Source organism: Charadrius vociferus, unplaced genomic scaffold, assembly GCF_000708025.1.
Source record: "Charadrius vociferus isolate BGI_N301 unplaced genomic scaffold, ASM70802v2 scaffold549, whole genome shotgun sequence".
In the NCBI taxonomy this organism is placed as follows: Eukaryota; Metazoa; Chordata; class Aves; order Charadriiformes; family Charadriidae; genus Charadrius; species Charadrius vociferus.
The window spans coordinates 3802150-3817132 of record NW_009650103.1 but is presented as its reverse complement, the minus strand read 5'-3'; the positions used below and the strand labels follow the sequence as shown (position 1 = coordinate 3817132).

General features: G+C 39.8%; 1 protein-coding gene across 1 annotated transcript in view; it reads right to left on the bottom strand.

Moving 5' to 3' along the window:
• RABGAP1 (RAB GTPase activating protein 1) overlaps positions 1-13062 on the bottom strand; it is a 67596-nt gene extending 54534 nt beyond the window's left edge. The window contains exons 1-7 of the mRNA XM_009892276.1: positions 12861-13062; positions 6277-6511; positions 5524-5728; positions 4755-4929; positions 4264-4421; positions 1976-2086; positions 784-850 (exon numbers count right to left, since the gene is read on the bottom strand). Coding sequence (XP_009890578.1) covers positions 784-850; positions 1976-2086; positions 4264-4421; positions 4755-4929; positions 5524-5728; positions 6277-6511; positions 12861-13010 — 1101 coding nt within the window. The 5' untranslated portion in view covers positions 13011-13062. The remainder of the gene's footprint in view (positions 1-783; positions 851-1975; positions 2087-4263; positions 4422-4754; positions 4930-5523; positions 5729-6276; positions 6512-12860) is intronic.
• Between the last annotated feature and the right edge of the window lie 1921 nt (positions 13063-14983).

Below are 14983 nucleotides of genomic sequence, written 5' to 3'. Positions count from 1 at the left end.
ACGTTAACATACCTTCTACTTCACTAGGATGTTTTAATACACCAGTAGTGTTTTATGCTACGTAGCTATTTTATAAAATAGACTTTTGAGATCCAGCTTCATTCAGCATACAAAACACATGTTACCCAGCTATTAAGAACCAAGTCAATATTTTATCCTTAGTGTTCAGCGTGTCTGTCTTCCCTCCAACCTTATTTTCTTGGCAATCCAAAGCCTGCTAAAAAGCAAAATTATCCATATAGTAATGGACCAGCTTGGGTACTCACTACTGTAACAAGGAGGTACTTTACAAACACTAGCAAGTTTGTTTTCACAACACACCTGTGAAGTCAGATGATCTTTATCATCATTTTATAGATGGAAAAGTGAGTCATAAAAATAAAGCACCAGCTAATTCTCAGTGATATATTGGAAGCCGCTTAGGCCTCAATTTTTACAGTGATAAGTATGCCATATAACTTTTGATGTTCAGAGCACAGCTCTTTAGTATTCAGCACTTCCAAAAGTAAGGTTCCACGTGCCTTCTTCCAGGCCCCTAAACGAGAAGTTATGACTGAGTGCAAAACTGGGCAACTCCCCTGACCAGGCATCAGGTCATATTCCAACTCTGCAGCAGAGGCAGGGATCCAACCCAGCTGCCCGGAGCCTCACCCTCCACAGCATAAGCCACAGCATCAATCCCCATCAACAACTGTGTGTAAGCGTCCGAATCTTTTCTATATTGAGATCACGCACAATCGTAAGCAAAATTATTACTGAATTTTGTTAATCAAAGATCCTTACCAAATCTAGAAGGTGCATGTCACCACTCCGAACATCTTTCCCACGGCTAAGGAGAAGGCCAAAACATCTGCAAGCCAGGCAAAAAAATAAAACTGCAAAACTTAGACTTGCTCATAAACAAATCATTAACATTCCTTATCTAAATATTCACTGTCACACATCACAAGCAGCCCATGAATCCAATAACAAATGTCAACAAACCTTGACATTTCAAAGCAGCATCAAGCATGTCAAGCAAAACAACGTCAAGCCAATATTAAAAACGTCAAGGAAGATTTTATAAGCGTATTTACAATATGATTTTACCCTGCCTACAGTAGCCTGGAAAGCTGTTCAATTATCTTTGTTTGCAAGAACAGTGTAAAACAGACACTGCTAACAAGGGTTCCCTGTCCCGCAGGACAACTTGGCTTGCATGCTTCTTCCCTTGCTGGTTTTTTTTGGAGACATATTTGCATAGAATTTACCCTTTGATACAGACGCGAATCAGGAAATTCCAGGTGAAGTGCAAGAACCCGTCTTTTACGGTTTCATTTCACAAAGACTTTTGACCCACACAGGTATATTCCACTTCATCCTCTGGGTTACCACACTGTCCTGCATTCCATTTCGGACTGCAAAGGCCGGCAGGACTGGCGCCTTTTCTCTGTAGCATCAGCAGCATTAAACTGTCAGTAGTCAAAAGCTGCTAGTTTACTGCTAGGCAGAGAAAGATTTGAAGTCTGAGCTATCCTCTTACCTAAACAGACGCGTCATAATCTAGAATTCCAGACTGTGGCAGATTCAAAGCATACGTATAACAATAGTCTCAGACGCAACAGAGATAAAAGCCAAGCAAATTGAAGTAACTCAGTCACTGATTATAGCCTCGGCATTTAAGACAAACTGGCCACCGAAAGTAAAAGCAAGATGTTTTTTAAAGAACACTTTGAAATGGGTATTTAGAGGGGACGCGATCACTGATCCCACAACCAGATGTGGGCAACAGCTGACTGCGCCTGTATCGTGTCCTCTGCCACACACATGCTGAACAAACCTATCTGGTCTTCTGCACAATCCCACTCAAGTGAGAGGTGTGGAGTAAAATTACATAAATGGAGTATTCATAGGACAATTACTAACCTGCTGCCTCAGAGGAAAGAGCAAAAAAGATCAAATAGACAAAGATTTTTTAAAAAATCAATGGAATTACCTCTCAATAGCAAGTTCTTTATTAGTTGTCTGTTGGACGTAAATCACTATCTTCTTATCAATTCCTTGGCGGAGTTTAAAGCATTGCCTGTCCTTGTCTTTGGGAACCGCACTGTTATTTACCAGGAAAGGAAAAAAAAACTCAGACCGTCATTTATCTGTATTCCTTGCATGTATCAAAACCAGCACCAGACACTTGGTGAAGCCAGCTTCTTACACAAAAGCACTCAAGACCCTTCTTCCTTGCACACTGCAATCAGTAACATGAAAGAGACAGCAACATAATTAGGTGATGTTATTTTACCATCATCAGTGAAAACTAAGTGTCCTTGGTTTTCACAAATAAAACCAGTGTTTTTATACTGCGTGACTTAGTGTTGGGAGACTTCCAGCAGCACTTCAATGAAGTTTCTAAATACTGATTCCCCGCGTAACATGCAAGTATTCTCTGTTACGCAATTACTTATGAGAAACTGCATATTGTTCTTTCACAAGGGAGGTGACTGCTGGGACACACGGTAAGCCAAAAGCCAAGAGTGCACAAATCTCTAGACTATTTGCCTTATTTTTTCTCCAGAGAGCACCTTCTCCTAAGTGTGGCAAAAAGAGGGGATAGTGTGCTGTGGTGGAAAAACCTAAAATTACACTTCAACGCTAATACACACGCTATTCACATTGAGCAGCACAGTTGCACTAAATACCGGACAAACTGAGACTGCTCAGTTTTTACTTTCTTTTTAAGTCAACCACATGTTCACTTTTTCCTTGAATATAAAACTAATCTGTATTTTATTTCAGACTTTCACACTATGCATTGTGACCCCCAGGAGTTGCAAAACGGACTGTGGAGTATTGCCCATAGTTTAACACCTCCAATAGAATTTGGGTTTATTTTCTGACAGCAGGTGCTTAGGCAGGCCAGGGACTGGCAGACTGCCTTGTACTGTCAGCAGGAGTTCCGTCTCCGGGGCCAGGACAGTGGATTCACACACTTCCAGCCAGTCCGGGCAGTCAGCCCTCATTTCCCCAGCACGACAGAAATGCACTAGCAGTGACCCAGGGTGACCAGTGACAGTAGATGAGCCAAGCCAGGGTCAGGTACATTAAAGACTGAGATCACAGCCTGAATCAACTTCCAGGTGAGCACGGGTCTGCACGCGAAGGGTCATACAAGGATTAGCGTCAAACTGCTAAAGCTTGCTATTTGAAGTAAAACCTGTACTGTACGCCCAGTGTAAGTAGGACTCTGCTTAGCTGGAGACAAAAAATCCACTTTTCTTCACTTTGTACAAAGTAGGTCCATAGCTTTTAAACAAATGTACCACCCCTAACGCAACTGTATTTTTATGGCTGAAGAGATCTTTAGATGCATCTCCATAGCTGCAGTCCACGCTGACGTATTCGAGCTGGCTATGACTGAAACACCTCTGAGCAGCACAACTTGTGGAAACCACGTAAGCATGGAATCCCAGACTGGCTTACGCTGCCTGCAGCGCTGTGGCTATGCTGACGCTGGTACCAAGCCCGCGAGACCGAGCTGCACCCGGGGTACCACTGCGCGCTGCCGCCGTGCTGCCACGCGCCCCCGGGGCTGATGCTGCATCCAAGCCCAAGAACCGTCAGTATCTTTCAGGTTCAGGCCTCAAGCTAAACCATTTTTCAGTTTCAACACTCAAGCGGTCTTTTGGAGTGCCGAGTAAATACTGGATTATTAAATGGGATTTATTTATTTAATAAGTAAAACTTGAGCTGGATGTAAATCCAAGAAACGTCTCTGAAGCTGTGGCCAGGAGCCAACGTGCTCAACAAGTCAGAGTACTTGGCAGACGTGATGTACTGAAATAAAGACACTTCAGCAATTACAGAACACTATAAATGGTTACACAAAACATCTAAGGGCACTGTGCATAGGCTAAGCAGGAAAAAAGCTTTTTAGGATAAACTAAAAAAGGTCTTTTTAGAAACCAAGGTTATCCACCATCAGACTTAACATGGAAACAGCATTAGCTGATAAAATGTGAAAAGCTGCTCTAATACCCTCACCCTACACCACCTCTTGCTAATAACACCTGGTTCAGGAAAAAAAGGAGGAAAAAATAATTTAATTTAAGTAGTCAAGAGCATCAGCACTGTTTTACTTCCCAAAAATGTTTTTGTCTGGGATTCATTTAAACTAGAATAGGAAACTTTCAAAAAGGGAGTTTAGGGACTACCTCAGACTCAAACTCTCTGTTCACTCACTTTCCAACAGAAACAGATGCTGTATGCACAGAAATGAACAATCTATACCTGAAATAACCTTTCCCGTCATCTTCTTTGATTTCCAGTGACACGGAAAAGGTGAAAATATCACTGTCTGGAGTTTGTGGGGTGGCAATGGCTGAGAGTGGAGTTTGTTTGGCAGAACGACGGAAGGCAGTGGCAAAGCTGTACAGTATTCGGCTCACCTGCATTTAGATGACACCGAAGAAAGATCAGAAAGCTACAGACATACAGAATGCAGCAGTTGAAACCTACCTGAATTTTCACTAAATAACAGAATGAGAAGTAATTGTAGGAAAATAATTCCATTTTACTATCTAATGAACTGGTTTTCTACACTTCTTAAAAGGAATAACTATTAAATCATGTGAGGTTTCTACAATTATCTTAACTTGGGACAGAAAAAAAGCTAAAAGTGATGAATCATTACTCCTAAAGTGCCTGAAATACTTCAGTTTCATTTCAGTAATAACATTTAGACATACATCATTATAATTTGACAAAAAGATTCAACTTACAGCCTCTTGGATTTCACATCGGAAGACATGAATCCTGAAGAGTTCCGCATTGTAGTGGCTTTCAGTGAAAGCAAAGCAATCACTTTCAGGGGTTCCATCATGACCTCGTACACAGAAAAGGATTTTATAGATTGGATAATTTGCTATTTCTGTGTTTGTCTGAGGATCTAAAAGTCTGTTAAAAGAGAGAGAGAAAAAAACCCCAAAGCTTGCAGCTTTAGAATAATTATTTCAGCCAGATATTAACTTGCAAGCTTTAACAATTTCACAGCTACTGGAGAAAGTACATCACAAAGAAATTAGCTCCTGACTGTCATTTATTACAAAGCTTGACCACAATAATTATATCTAAATTGAACAACATAAAAAAGTATAATACAACAGCCATTTTCACCAATGATTTCCCCGTAGCTTTCAGGGTTTGGCCTTCAAAAAGCTACTCTAATACGCAGCAGTGCATAGTCTCATCCCTGTTAAGCCTCATGTATCAGCCTACAAATTAAATACTTTCCAGGCTATTTCCAAAGTGTCATCAATAACCACTGCCACTACAGCTTTTGGAACACCTTGGATCATCCTAATATTTCATACTGATCCTTGGACATAAAACATCTTTGGCAAACAAATTTACAGCACCACTTTTTCCACTAAACAAAATCCCAAGCTGCTCACGTCTCCTCCCAAGTAAACTGGTAGCTCGTTTCCTCTTCTGAAAGGGAATAAGATTAAGTGCACAAAGTTACAGAGTACATCTGAGTGAGCTTCGTACCTCACTGTTCCTTCAGAGACGTTAGGCACTGACAGAGTCACATCTAAAGAAATCTGGCACTGGCTTCGTAAGATGGACATCATTCTGAGGGCTTCCACTTCACTCCGGGGAGCGTTCACAGAGGCACAGCCTAAGTAGGTGAGCTTGCTAAACACCACGCTGTCCTCATCTGTCACAGGTGTAAATGGGCTCAAATCCTCACAGTCTAGGGTGAGACACGAAGTTGAACGTAAGAAGCAAGACAAGGCATACGTAAGTTATCCGAGACTGACTCATCGCTAACCTGATGACAAAAGCAACCAAAGAACACACTACAAAAAGTCAAGTCAGGCCAAAATACTACAGGAAAACCCTGCCTGAAAGCGAGTTACTGACGGCAGAGAGCAACTCGGCTATCCCAACTCCACAACCAGTTCACTCAGAGGGCTTCTCATAAATATGAGTGCACCGATTCTGACTACAGCCCTGAGATGCACAGAATAGCAAAACAGACTAATACTTTGTACAACCAGGCAAGTACGCACAGTACTCCTGCACACATCTCAAGGCTACTATAGCCAATGTTTTCGCAAGAGTGGATAATTCAGCATACGGTAACTTGCATCACATAATCTGGTATTCACTGCACCAGGTGATTATAATGGGAGAAATGGGTAAAGATGGGTGGACACACCTATACCTAAATTTCTCCTTTCCCCACATAAAGCTAGTTCATAAGATACTACCAGGCATTTGCCATTTTTTTTTTCTAACCTCCCTGGGATGGTTTCACTGGCAAACTCATTTCTGGTTTCTGGAGTCCTGCCACCGACACTGGATTAATGGTAGAGGATGCTGAAGCTTCAAGGACAACAGGTTCTTCCCCATCTCCATCAGTCCTAACTTCTTCTCCATGGTCCCGGTCACTTGACTGATCTTCCACGGGTGGGTCCATCAGCACGTCTTCAAGTTCCCTCTGCAGCTGCTGTTCGCTTCCATTCCCCACAATCTAAGAGCCACAAAGAGAGTTGGGACACAAAAAAGACTGTTCAAATGAAAAAAAAAAAAAACCCCTTGCACACAGGGTCATTCATATGGCTTTTTCGGCCAACCAAAGCAGCGGTTAGTAAATTTAACCTAGTTACAACCGTAAACACAAACTGCAACATGCAAATGCCCACCAGTACAGATTAGATCCTCCCTGCTTTAACAAACCAACAAAAGGAGCTCAAAGCAGGAATTTTCTAGTACTGGGAAAAGTGAGGAGATTACTTCAAAACTAGCCTTTAATCAGCAACTACAAAGACTAGCTTATGACAGGGGAAACTTAGAGATGTCCACAGTACAATGGTCTATAATAATTCTCAGAATAGCACCAGAAAGGGCCAAATATAATTAAATATGCTACATGGTTCACGGGTAAGATAGCAAGGTTTCACAGGAAGAGAAGAATCTGGAGCAGAATTATGCCATCATGCTGAGGAGAAGAGGTAGTGTTGTTCTATTTCCTAACACTCATCTACAGCCTGACTTTGTGCTCACTGAAGTCAACATGAAAACATGGAGCAAACGAAATGGTGTGAAATTAGATCCTAAGCTAGAAAGAGAACGAAGACAATCATTTCAGGAAACTCTTAGAAGCTGTATCTAAGGAAACTTTGTCCATTCCTCTGCAATTAACAGGGAAGTGACTGATGCTTTACACAGTTTAGAACTTAAGTACGGAAACGGAGTTTACGGAAGTATTTTACCAGATGGCAGTCAGAGAAAGGTACCCAATTCCAACACTTCAGCTGATGGGTATTATTGCTGCCACCAAAATTCAACCCTATGAGCAGATATGCATTTCTATATCTGTACATCTCTGTAAGCTTATTGACTTAAGACACTACATGCAAGCTAATGAAACCCTACTTGTGCAACTACACCAGGTTCTTAAAAAGACTGTAAATGAAGTTTTATTAAAGAAAACTTTATCTTTTTTAAAAAAATCTTTAAAGTAAGAAAGTGGTTAAAAACAGTAGGAAGAATAAAGACCAGACAGAAATCTGCCCATAACACCATTTAAGTATTGAAGCAAATTCTATCTGCCTCAAAACTAGCATCTCATAGTAGAAAATTAAATTATCTTGAAAGTGAATAAATCAACCCCAAGTCCAGTTAAGATTGCTGAAATAATACTGGATCAGATAACAGAACACCTTCGTGCACACAGATGAGCCTTGCAATCAGTTAAATATACTATGAGCAAAACATCTGATGTCGCTTAAAGACTCGCACATGCATTTCCACCAGCTGTGTCTCAGGAATAATTACAGCGAGATTAGAAGTTTCTCAGCCAAGTTGGAATTCTGACATATGGTCATTTCAATTGCATCCCTAAAGACAAACTTCTCAGTTCAGAGGAAAAAGGAAGAAACATGAAGTTTACTTACTGTCTTCTCTTTCCCACTCAGACCCACAACCTCCCAATAATTATCTGTATCTGCAGCCTCTATCTACTCTGCATTGGAAGTGCAAACTGCGTATTAGTTTTCTGGAAAAAATAACTATATAACATACAAGAATATTAACAAAGAACAGAAACCGCTGACCTGAAATTACTCTAGAATAGAGCAGAATACAATCACTTTAAGAGAAAAAAGATTCCCATAATCCTGTTCTTCACAAGAAAGTAGGCAGAAACTGAAATTCACAGGTAATAAAAAAACCCAGCAAGCACACAAAATCCTAGAGGAAGGAGGGACAGAAAAAAAAATAAATTAGTGAATGTTTTACAAATATTTTTTTGTTGTTCATATTCCATAGTGAGACGTTTGTGCTCTTGGAACTCCTGCTCAAACTGACAGTGGTTTTTTTAGTATGGATTAAAATACCTTCATGTGCTATCTGGGATCACCTGCCAGGACTAGTACAGAGTAACTAACTGCCTTACTCAGCTGTACATCCACAAAAGTATCAGTAACCTGTAACTACTGACAGGAATCCACACATTCACATTTTCCTCCCAATAATTTCAGTATTCATTTGCATGATTCATCATGGAAGCAATGAAAAAATCTTGCACGAGCATGTGGTCAAAGGCATAATCCCTTGAATACCAGGTTTATTATTCAGGTCTTTGCAGGCGTTCGTCAGAAAGACGATGATGATGGAAGATGCACCATGTCACTCTACACAGTTCATGTCTTACAACAAAATATAATGAATCAATTATAATGTCCTACCAGCCCCATTAACACCTATATATTAAAAAAAAACAAAACTCCCTCCTAATTTACAGGACCTGTTTTCTATGGAACTTGAAGTTAAAATTCATTCTGGCAAAAACCTGCATCTCATATACTTTTGCTCATAGTGAGTAAACAGAATTCAGTTTGTGGTTGGGAAAGGAAAGTGAGGTATTTATATTCAGTGAGAATTAGATGTTGTAACGGCATTAGCATAAAATGCACATGAAAGAAGCGCAGGATCCTGATTACAAGCCAAAAAAGTCTCAATGGTGATACACTGTATTTGGTAAAATAATCAGCATCAGTAACTTCTCTCTACATGTTACCCAATAAAATATGATCTTGAAAATAGAAGTTCCTAAAAATACTAGAGACAGGTAAAACACGGGTTCAAGTTGTTTACAGTGTGACAGGAAATAGGCACGTAAAAAGAAAAAAAAAAAATCTGTCTCACAAATATTCTAAAACCTCTTCATTAAAATCTTCATTTAAAAAGTAATTCAAAAGAATCCTTCCAAGAAAGCCTTTGTTCTCAGCCTAGACTACCCTCAAAAAAGAATTCTAAAAAGACACAGCAAATATCCTTTTGGACTGGAGGAGCTCTGCTGTTCTCGCAGCCCTAACAGTGAAGCACAAGCCAACTACCCAAGAAACGAGCCCTAAAATACAAACTAAGACTACTTCATGTCAACCAAAGTCTCTTGTATATAAATCCACTGCATCATGGGAACAGTGCACATTCAGATGTAAACATCTTTGAAACTTTGCTGCAACCCAAAAACACAGTAAGAGGCAGCATGACAGAGTGCAGCAGAACTAAGGGCAGAAGGGAAGAACAAACAAAGTGGAGCTAATAAACGCTTCGCACAGGTTTGCTTGAGACAGAGGAAAGAAACCATTTACCCCAGTCATTGTTTTCTCCATTTCTCACAAACTAATTTTACTTAACCTTTAAATAGGATGTCACCTCCTTTAAAACTCCCTTTACAGCAACACAGGGGGTTTATTAGAACCTTCTGCCTTCTCCTGACGCATGTGCTGCTGGCCTCTGCTGTGAGAGGTCTCGTTGTACCGTCTAGTTCAAGAACTCCTGTTCTACACTGTGCTCCAGAAACAAGGCTTTCGTCAATCCAGTTCAGTCCCACTGGCAGTGGGCAAACGCAGACAAAGAAACAGTACTGGAAAGCAGAAACAGCTAGCAAATTATACTTCTGGAAAATAATCACTGACAACCCCTTTTTAAAGTGTTTGAACCACGGATTTCAGCGCAGACAAAAGGCAAAAACACATTTATGAATTATGACCAAATGAAGAAAAAATATGGTTCGTGATTGTATTCAGAAGAAATATTTATCTGCCTGGACTTGAGAAAGAACAAAAATAAAAGCGTGCATTAATTCAATCCCCAGCACTATTACTTGAAACTATAGCATAGCAACAAATTTGAAGTGAGAGCCTCAGGTTTCATGTACAAATTTCACAGCACTCAGCAAACACAAGCCTAAACTTCTAGCACCATCCTCAGACTGCGCTCAGCAAATGTAAGATTCTCAAATTACTTTTCTGAAGGAACAGAACATCAGAAAAAGACGGCTGCTCAAATATGAACCTGAACTTATCTTCTGCTTTTCTTAGTGAGCACATCAAAGCAAACAGGTTTTGACATATACAAACAAATTAATTTAGTTATAAATACCAAAGCAATTGCGTCTCCCTGAAAAAAATCATCTCATTTGTTCCTATGAAATTATGACATAACCTCAGTTCTCAAATTGTACTGTTAACATTAATTTTCCATATACTGCTTAAACACTTTCAGGTATCACTGTGACAGTACTTCTAAGATACTGCCAACAACCTTCACAACTCCACTTACCCATGAACACAGATAACCAGTTTAATAATACAGTAAAACTAGATACTGAATGAGTATTTGTAAGCTGAAAAAAAAAAGGTACCAAGAACAAAGCTATATGCTAGGGTAATATCTCTCTTTTCTTGAAGAACAATACCAAAACCACAACTTCTGTCCCTAAAATCAGCTAAAAAGTCTTCCCATTTCCTCTAAGTTTTCACCTCCTTAAGCAGAAGGAAGGAGGTTAACAGGAAGATCCCTGTATGGGAGAATTTAGACTGCGCACCAATGGCTTATCTAAGGTATAATGTTTCCATTAATCATTCAGATTGCAGCCAAAATCCAAACAGCACATACTCTCAAATGCCAGAATACTGAAAGGCTCAAGGTGAATCGCTTTGTTCAAGGATTGTGCTCAGTCTTGGCACCAAATTCATAAAGAAGCTTATCTTTAAGACCTGCAAAGCACTGTGACATTCATTGCCAAATCAGGGAATAGTGTAAGTTTATTTTACAATTGTTGAAGATCAGGAGGCAGCAGTACTGATGTTCTTTTCTCATCAAGAGAAACAGCATACCTGCAGCCAGCGCTTTATAACCACTTTGGAAGTAAACCCATGAGGAATATTTAAGAAGTAGGTTTCAGGAGTCAGTGTGAAATTGATTAAGGATATTCTTCTCTGAAATATTTGCAAGCTTTATGAAGATGACATGATACACAAGTCTCTTCAATTTCTTTGACTGTACTAAACAAGTTATAACGTGTCACAGGAACACTGCAGGAGAGCCGCAAGGCAACCATTAGACCAGCGATACAAACGGCTCCCATGCGGAGCAAGAAGTGTTGCAGACTGCGGCACTCCATGTTTCCAAATTTTCTTTGGGAATAACAGGATGGAATGGAAAAGACCACGTCTGTCTCCTGGGGTCTCAAATGACGCATCACAACTTTGGGAGTTAATCACATACACTGCCACAAAAGCCTTCTCAGGGTAAGCACCACTATGGACACGATTCTGAATTCTTAAGTATTTACAGCTGCTGGTATTTGCAGCACCTAGAAAGGGAAGCGTGAGGTTACAGTCTTTCAGTGGGTTTCATAGATCACCAGGCTGATTGTTCAAGAAAATTTCTATTTTTCTTAGACTATCCTATGACGTGACATGGTAATCTTCTGCAATAGCAATAAAATATACACAAACATTTTTGCCAGATTAAGTAAAATTAAGATCTTGAGACTCTTAACTAACAGAATTAGCTTGAAGTCCTGTGTAAAAGAAAATAGCAACTATAATGGTATATCTTGTCCAGGACTCAGAGGAATGCAAGGAAAATAATGAAAGCAGTTGGGAGGTAAAAGCAAGATGAGCAAAAGCATCAAGAAACGTTCAATAAAGTCTCTGTTAAAAGTGTTGCTAAGAAAAAGAGGAACACCCAGTCCAACAGGCAGAACATGTGATTTCTTATAATCTTTAAAGACATTATTTTGAAGACATAGATGTGACTGCAGACTTCAGTCTGTTGCGATGGTGGAACATCTTTTTCCATCTCTCACAAAGAACATACTAACTTGACACAACCAGAAAGATCTGCTTTTCAACACATTAAAACGATGGAATTTGGAGCGATCACCTTACTTGTGTCGCTTTGCTTAAAGACTACTGAAATACAAATTGGGATGAAAGATTTTAAGTAACCAAAACACACACAAAAAAAGGGGAGAGTGACAAGGGCCTCTTTTCAGAACAGCTCTTCCAAAAGTGAGAAGATATCAATGCCCTTCCAATTCACACAAGCCTAGCACATAGGCACACAGGCTTGTGTCCTCAGATTCATGCCAAGTTGTTAGTTGTAACTACACTTCTACATTTCTTAAAGAGAACATTTCACATTGGGGAAAACTTTAATATATGTCTAGATTAACACACGTGGTCAAATCAAGTGTATGTTAATATTGCTTTCTATCCGAAAGCTGTGATAAAAATCACAGTCCCAAGTTCTTGATAGTCTGTTTCATCCTAAGCACTTCATGAACAATTCTGCAAAGCAGGGAAAAAACCCCACAGGGAGTGATGAAGAGAGCTCTTATTCGAAACCTAATTATCACCTCTGACATCAGCAAAAGTAACACAGAAATTACTGGCAAAATTGATTCCTGAATAAATTCTCCCTTCTGTCAAGTTTTCCACAATAAAGAAGTCCCTCTTTAAGCTCTCTGTGGTTAGTTTGATTTAGAAGATAGGGAACAAACTCAGGTTATTGATTCTTACCTTCAGTCCTGTTTTTTCATCATCACTACCATTATTTGTAGATGGTGTTTCATCCCCTTGCCTGGAAACCAAGACAAAATCTTCACTGTTAAGAGTGGATACCGAGTCTGAAGAGACACTGATTTTTCCAACAGAAGCCTTGTCATCCATGACTTAAAAAGGAAGTTCGATTCATGAATGAGATTAAATATTTTATAAACTCCTGAAAAACAAAAATCATAAAAATACTTATATAAAACTTCATCCTAAAATGCTCAAACGTTTCTTTTCAGAAACCTGCTGACTACTTATAAAAAGTAACACATCTGACAGCATAACCAAGTTCCAACTCTTCTGTCAGTGTACACTCATGGCCCTGCTTTGATTTTGCTAAGAAGCACACTACTATCAGCGCACTGGTTTCCATAGCTCACAAAAGGGAAGTTAATAAATCTTTTTGCAGTATTTCATGATTATGTCAGGCACCATTTTCTACACACAGCACAAAACAGGCCCTTGGACACACACCATGCCTGCTGACAAAGGACTCGGATTAAGGCCAGAACTATAAAGTCCATTTAGTTTCTTCAGATAACCTGTCTGCCTTCACCTACGTTCGTGCAAAAATTACTTTTGAGGCTATCAGAGCTCAGTGTACGCTGCAGTCACATTCTCTTCCCCCCAAACAAGAATTAGATCTAACTCTTGATATTTTGTGGTAAGTATGCTTGGGACATACAGCATTTTATGAATCTATGCTGAATTTTCTGTACAGTAAGGAACAATAAAAGACTTCCAAGAAGCAGGAAGAACAGCGTAGGCTGGATCAGTACTGAGAATCAGAGCCAACAGAGGATTTTAAAAAGCTGGAACTGGCACTGAGAGGCATTTGAAGAAAGGAACAAAAGGTGAAGTTCAGCTGCACACCTTGAACTCTACAGCACAGATTCTCAGAGTCCATGGCTCAAAACAGACTGCCGTGATAAAAATGGGTGATTAAATTTCCCAGAAACCCAAATATACCCTTATCACAATGGCTCGGGTCTTTGCACACTCCCAAGCATGACCAAATCCAAGTGCTTTTTCAGCCTCAAGTTATGGCTTCCATTCGGCGGAGCACTGTCCCAACCTGGCTGCCAGCAGAGCAGTCAAACAACGGAGAAACCTGGCGTATCCACAAGCACGGCTCATCGCATTCCTCGCTGAACCAGGAACAATGCACCAAAAATAGCAAAGCCTGCTTTTATTTCTATCAATACCCTTCTCTCCACAGCCACCAATATGACTTGAAAACCTGCCAGGAGGATAACTTTTTTTTTTTCCCTCTAGGTTATTTTTAACCTGATTACTTTCCCAACCGAGTCGCTTCATGGTCCTGAAACGTTTCACTGGACAACTGAAGCCACGCACAAGAGGAAGAACAGATGCAAGTTGTTCATGATTAACATAAGCCTATGATTAGTGGGTTTTGTTTTTAAAAGCATGTAAGATATTTATATATCCTTTTAAAAAACCATTTTAAGATCCACTGCTTTCAATTAGAATTACCGGCTGAGAAATTTAGATATTTTGTAAAGTTTTACCCACTGTATGTGTCTATCTGGTATTACTCACATGTACCTTAAAGGTAGGGCAGACTTCTCGTTTTTAAAGATGCTTTTGTTTAAAGAATTCGTATTAAAAGTTTTCTACAGACTTTCCTTATTGCACCATCTACATAACACACAGATCATCTGAAAATGACTAAATCAAATATATTGAAATACAGACTAAAAATAAGTCTCAAACACTTAATATCGCTTTGGCTTTACTGTTTTCATTCAAACAGTGCAAACTCATCTGCCACACTAAGACAGCGCGAGTAGAAGAGCCGGCTTTGATCACAACCAGCTGTAAAGATCTTCTAGGCAAGGATCAATGTAGCAATTTATTTTGGTATAGCGCATCTGTCTTGAAGTGTTAATTTCACCTATTTCCAAAGTCTTTCAATCTGACACCTTTCACCAAGATTAACTTCAATTAAAGAAAAAGTATGCTGTGCTTTTGCGTACTCCTTTTTGTAGTGGTGTGGTGTAAACAGACACCACACTCGATGCTGGAGCACAGCCGGCTCAGCCTAACCCCTACAGTAGTTTCACAATACA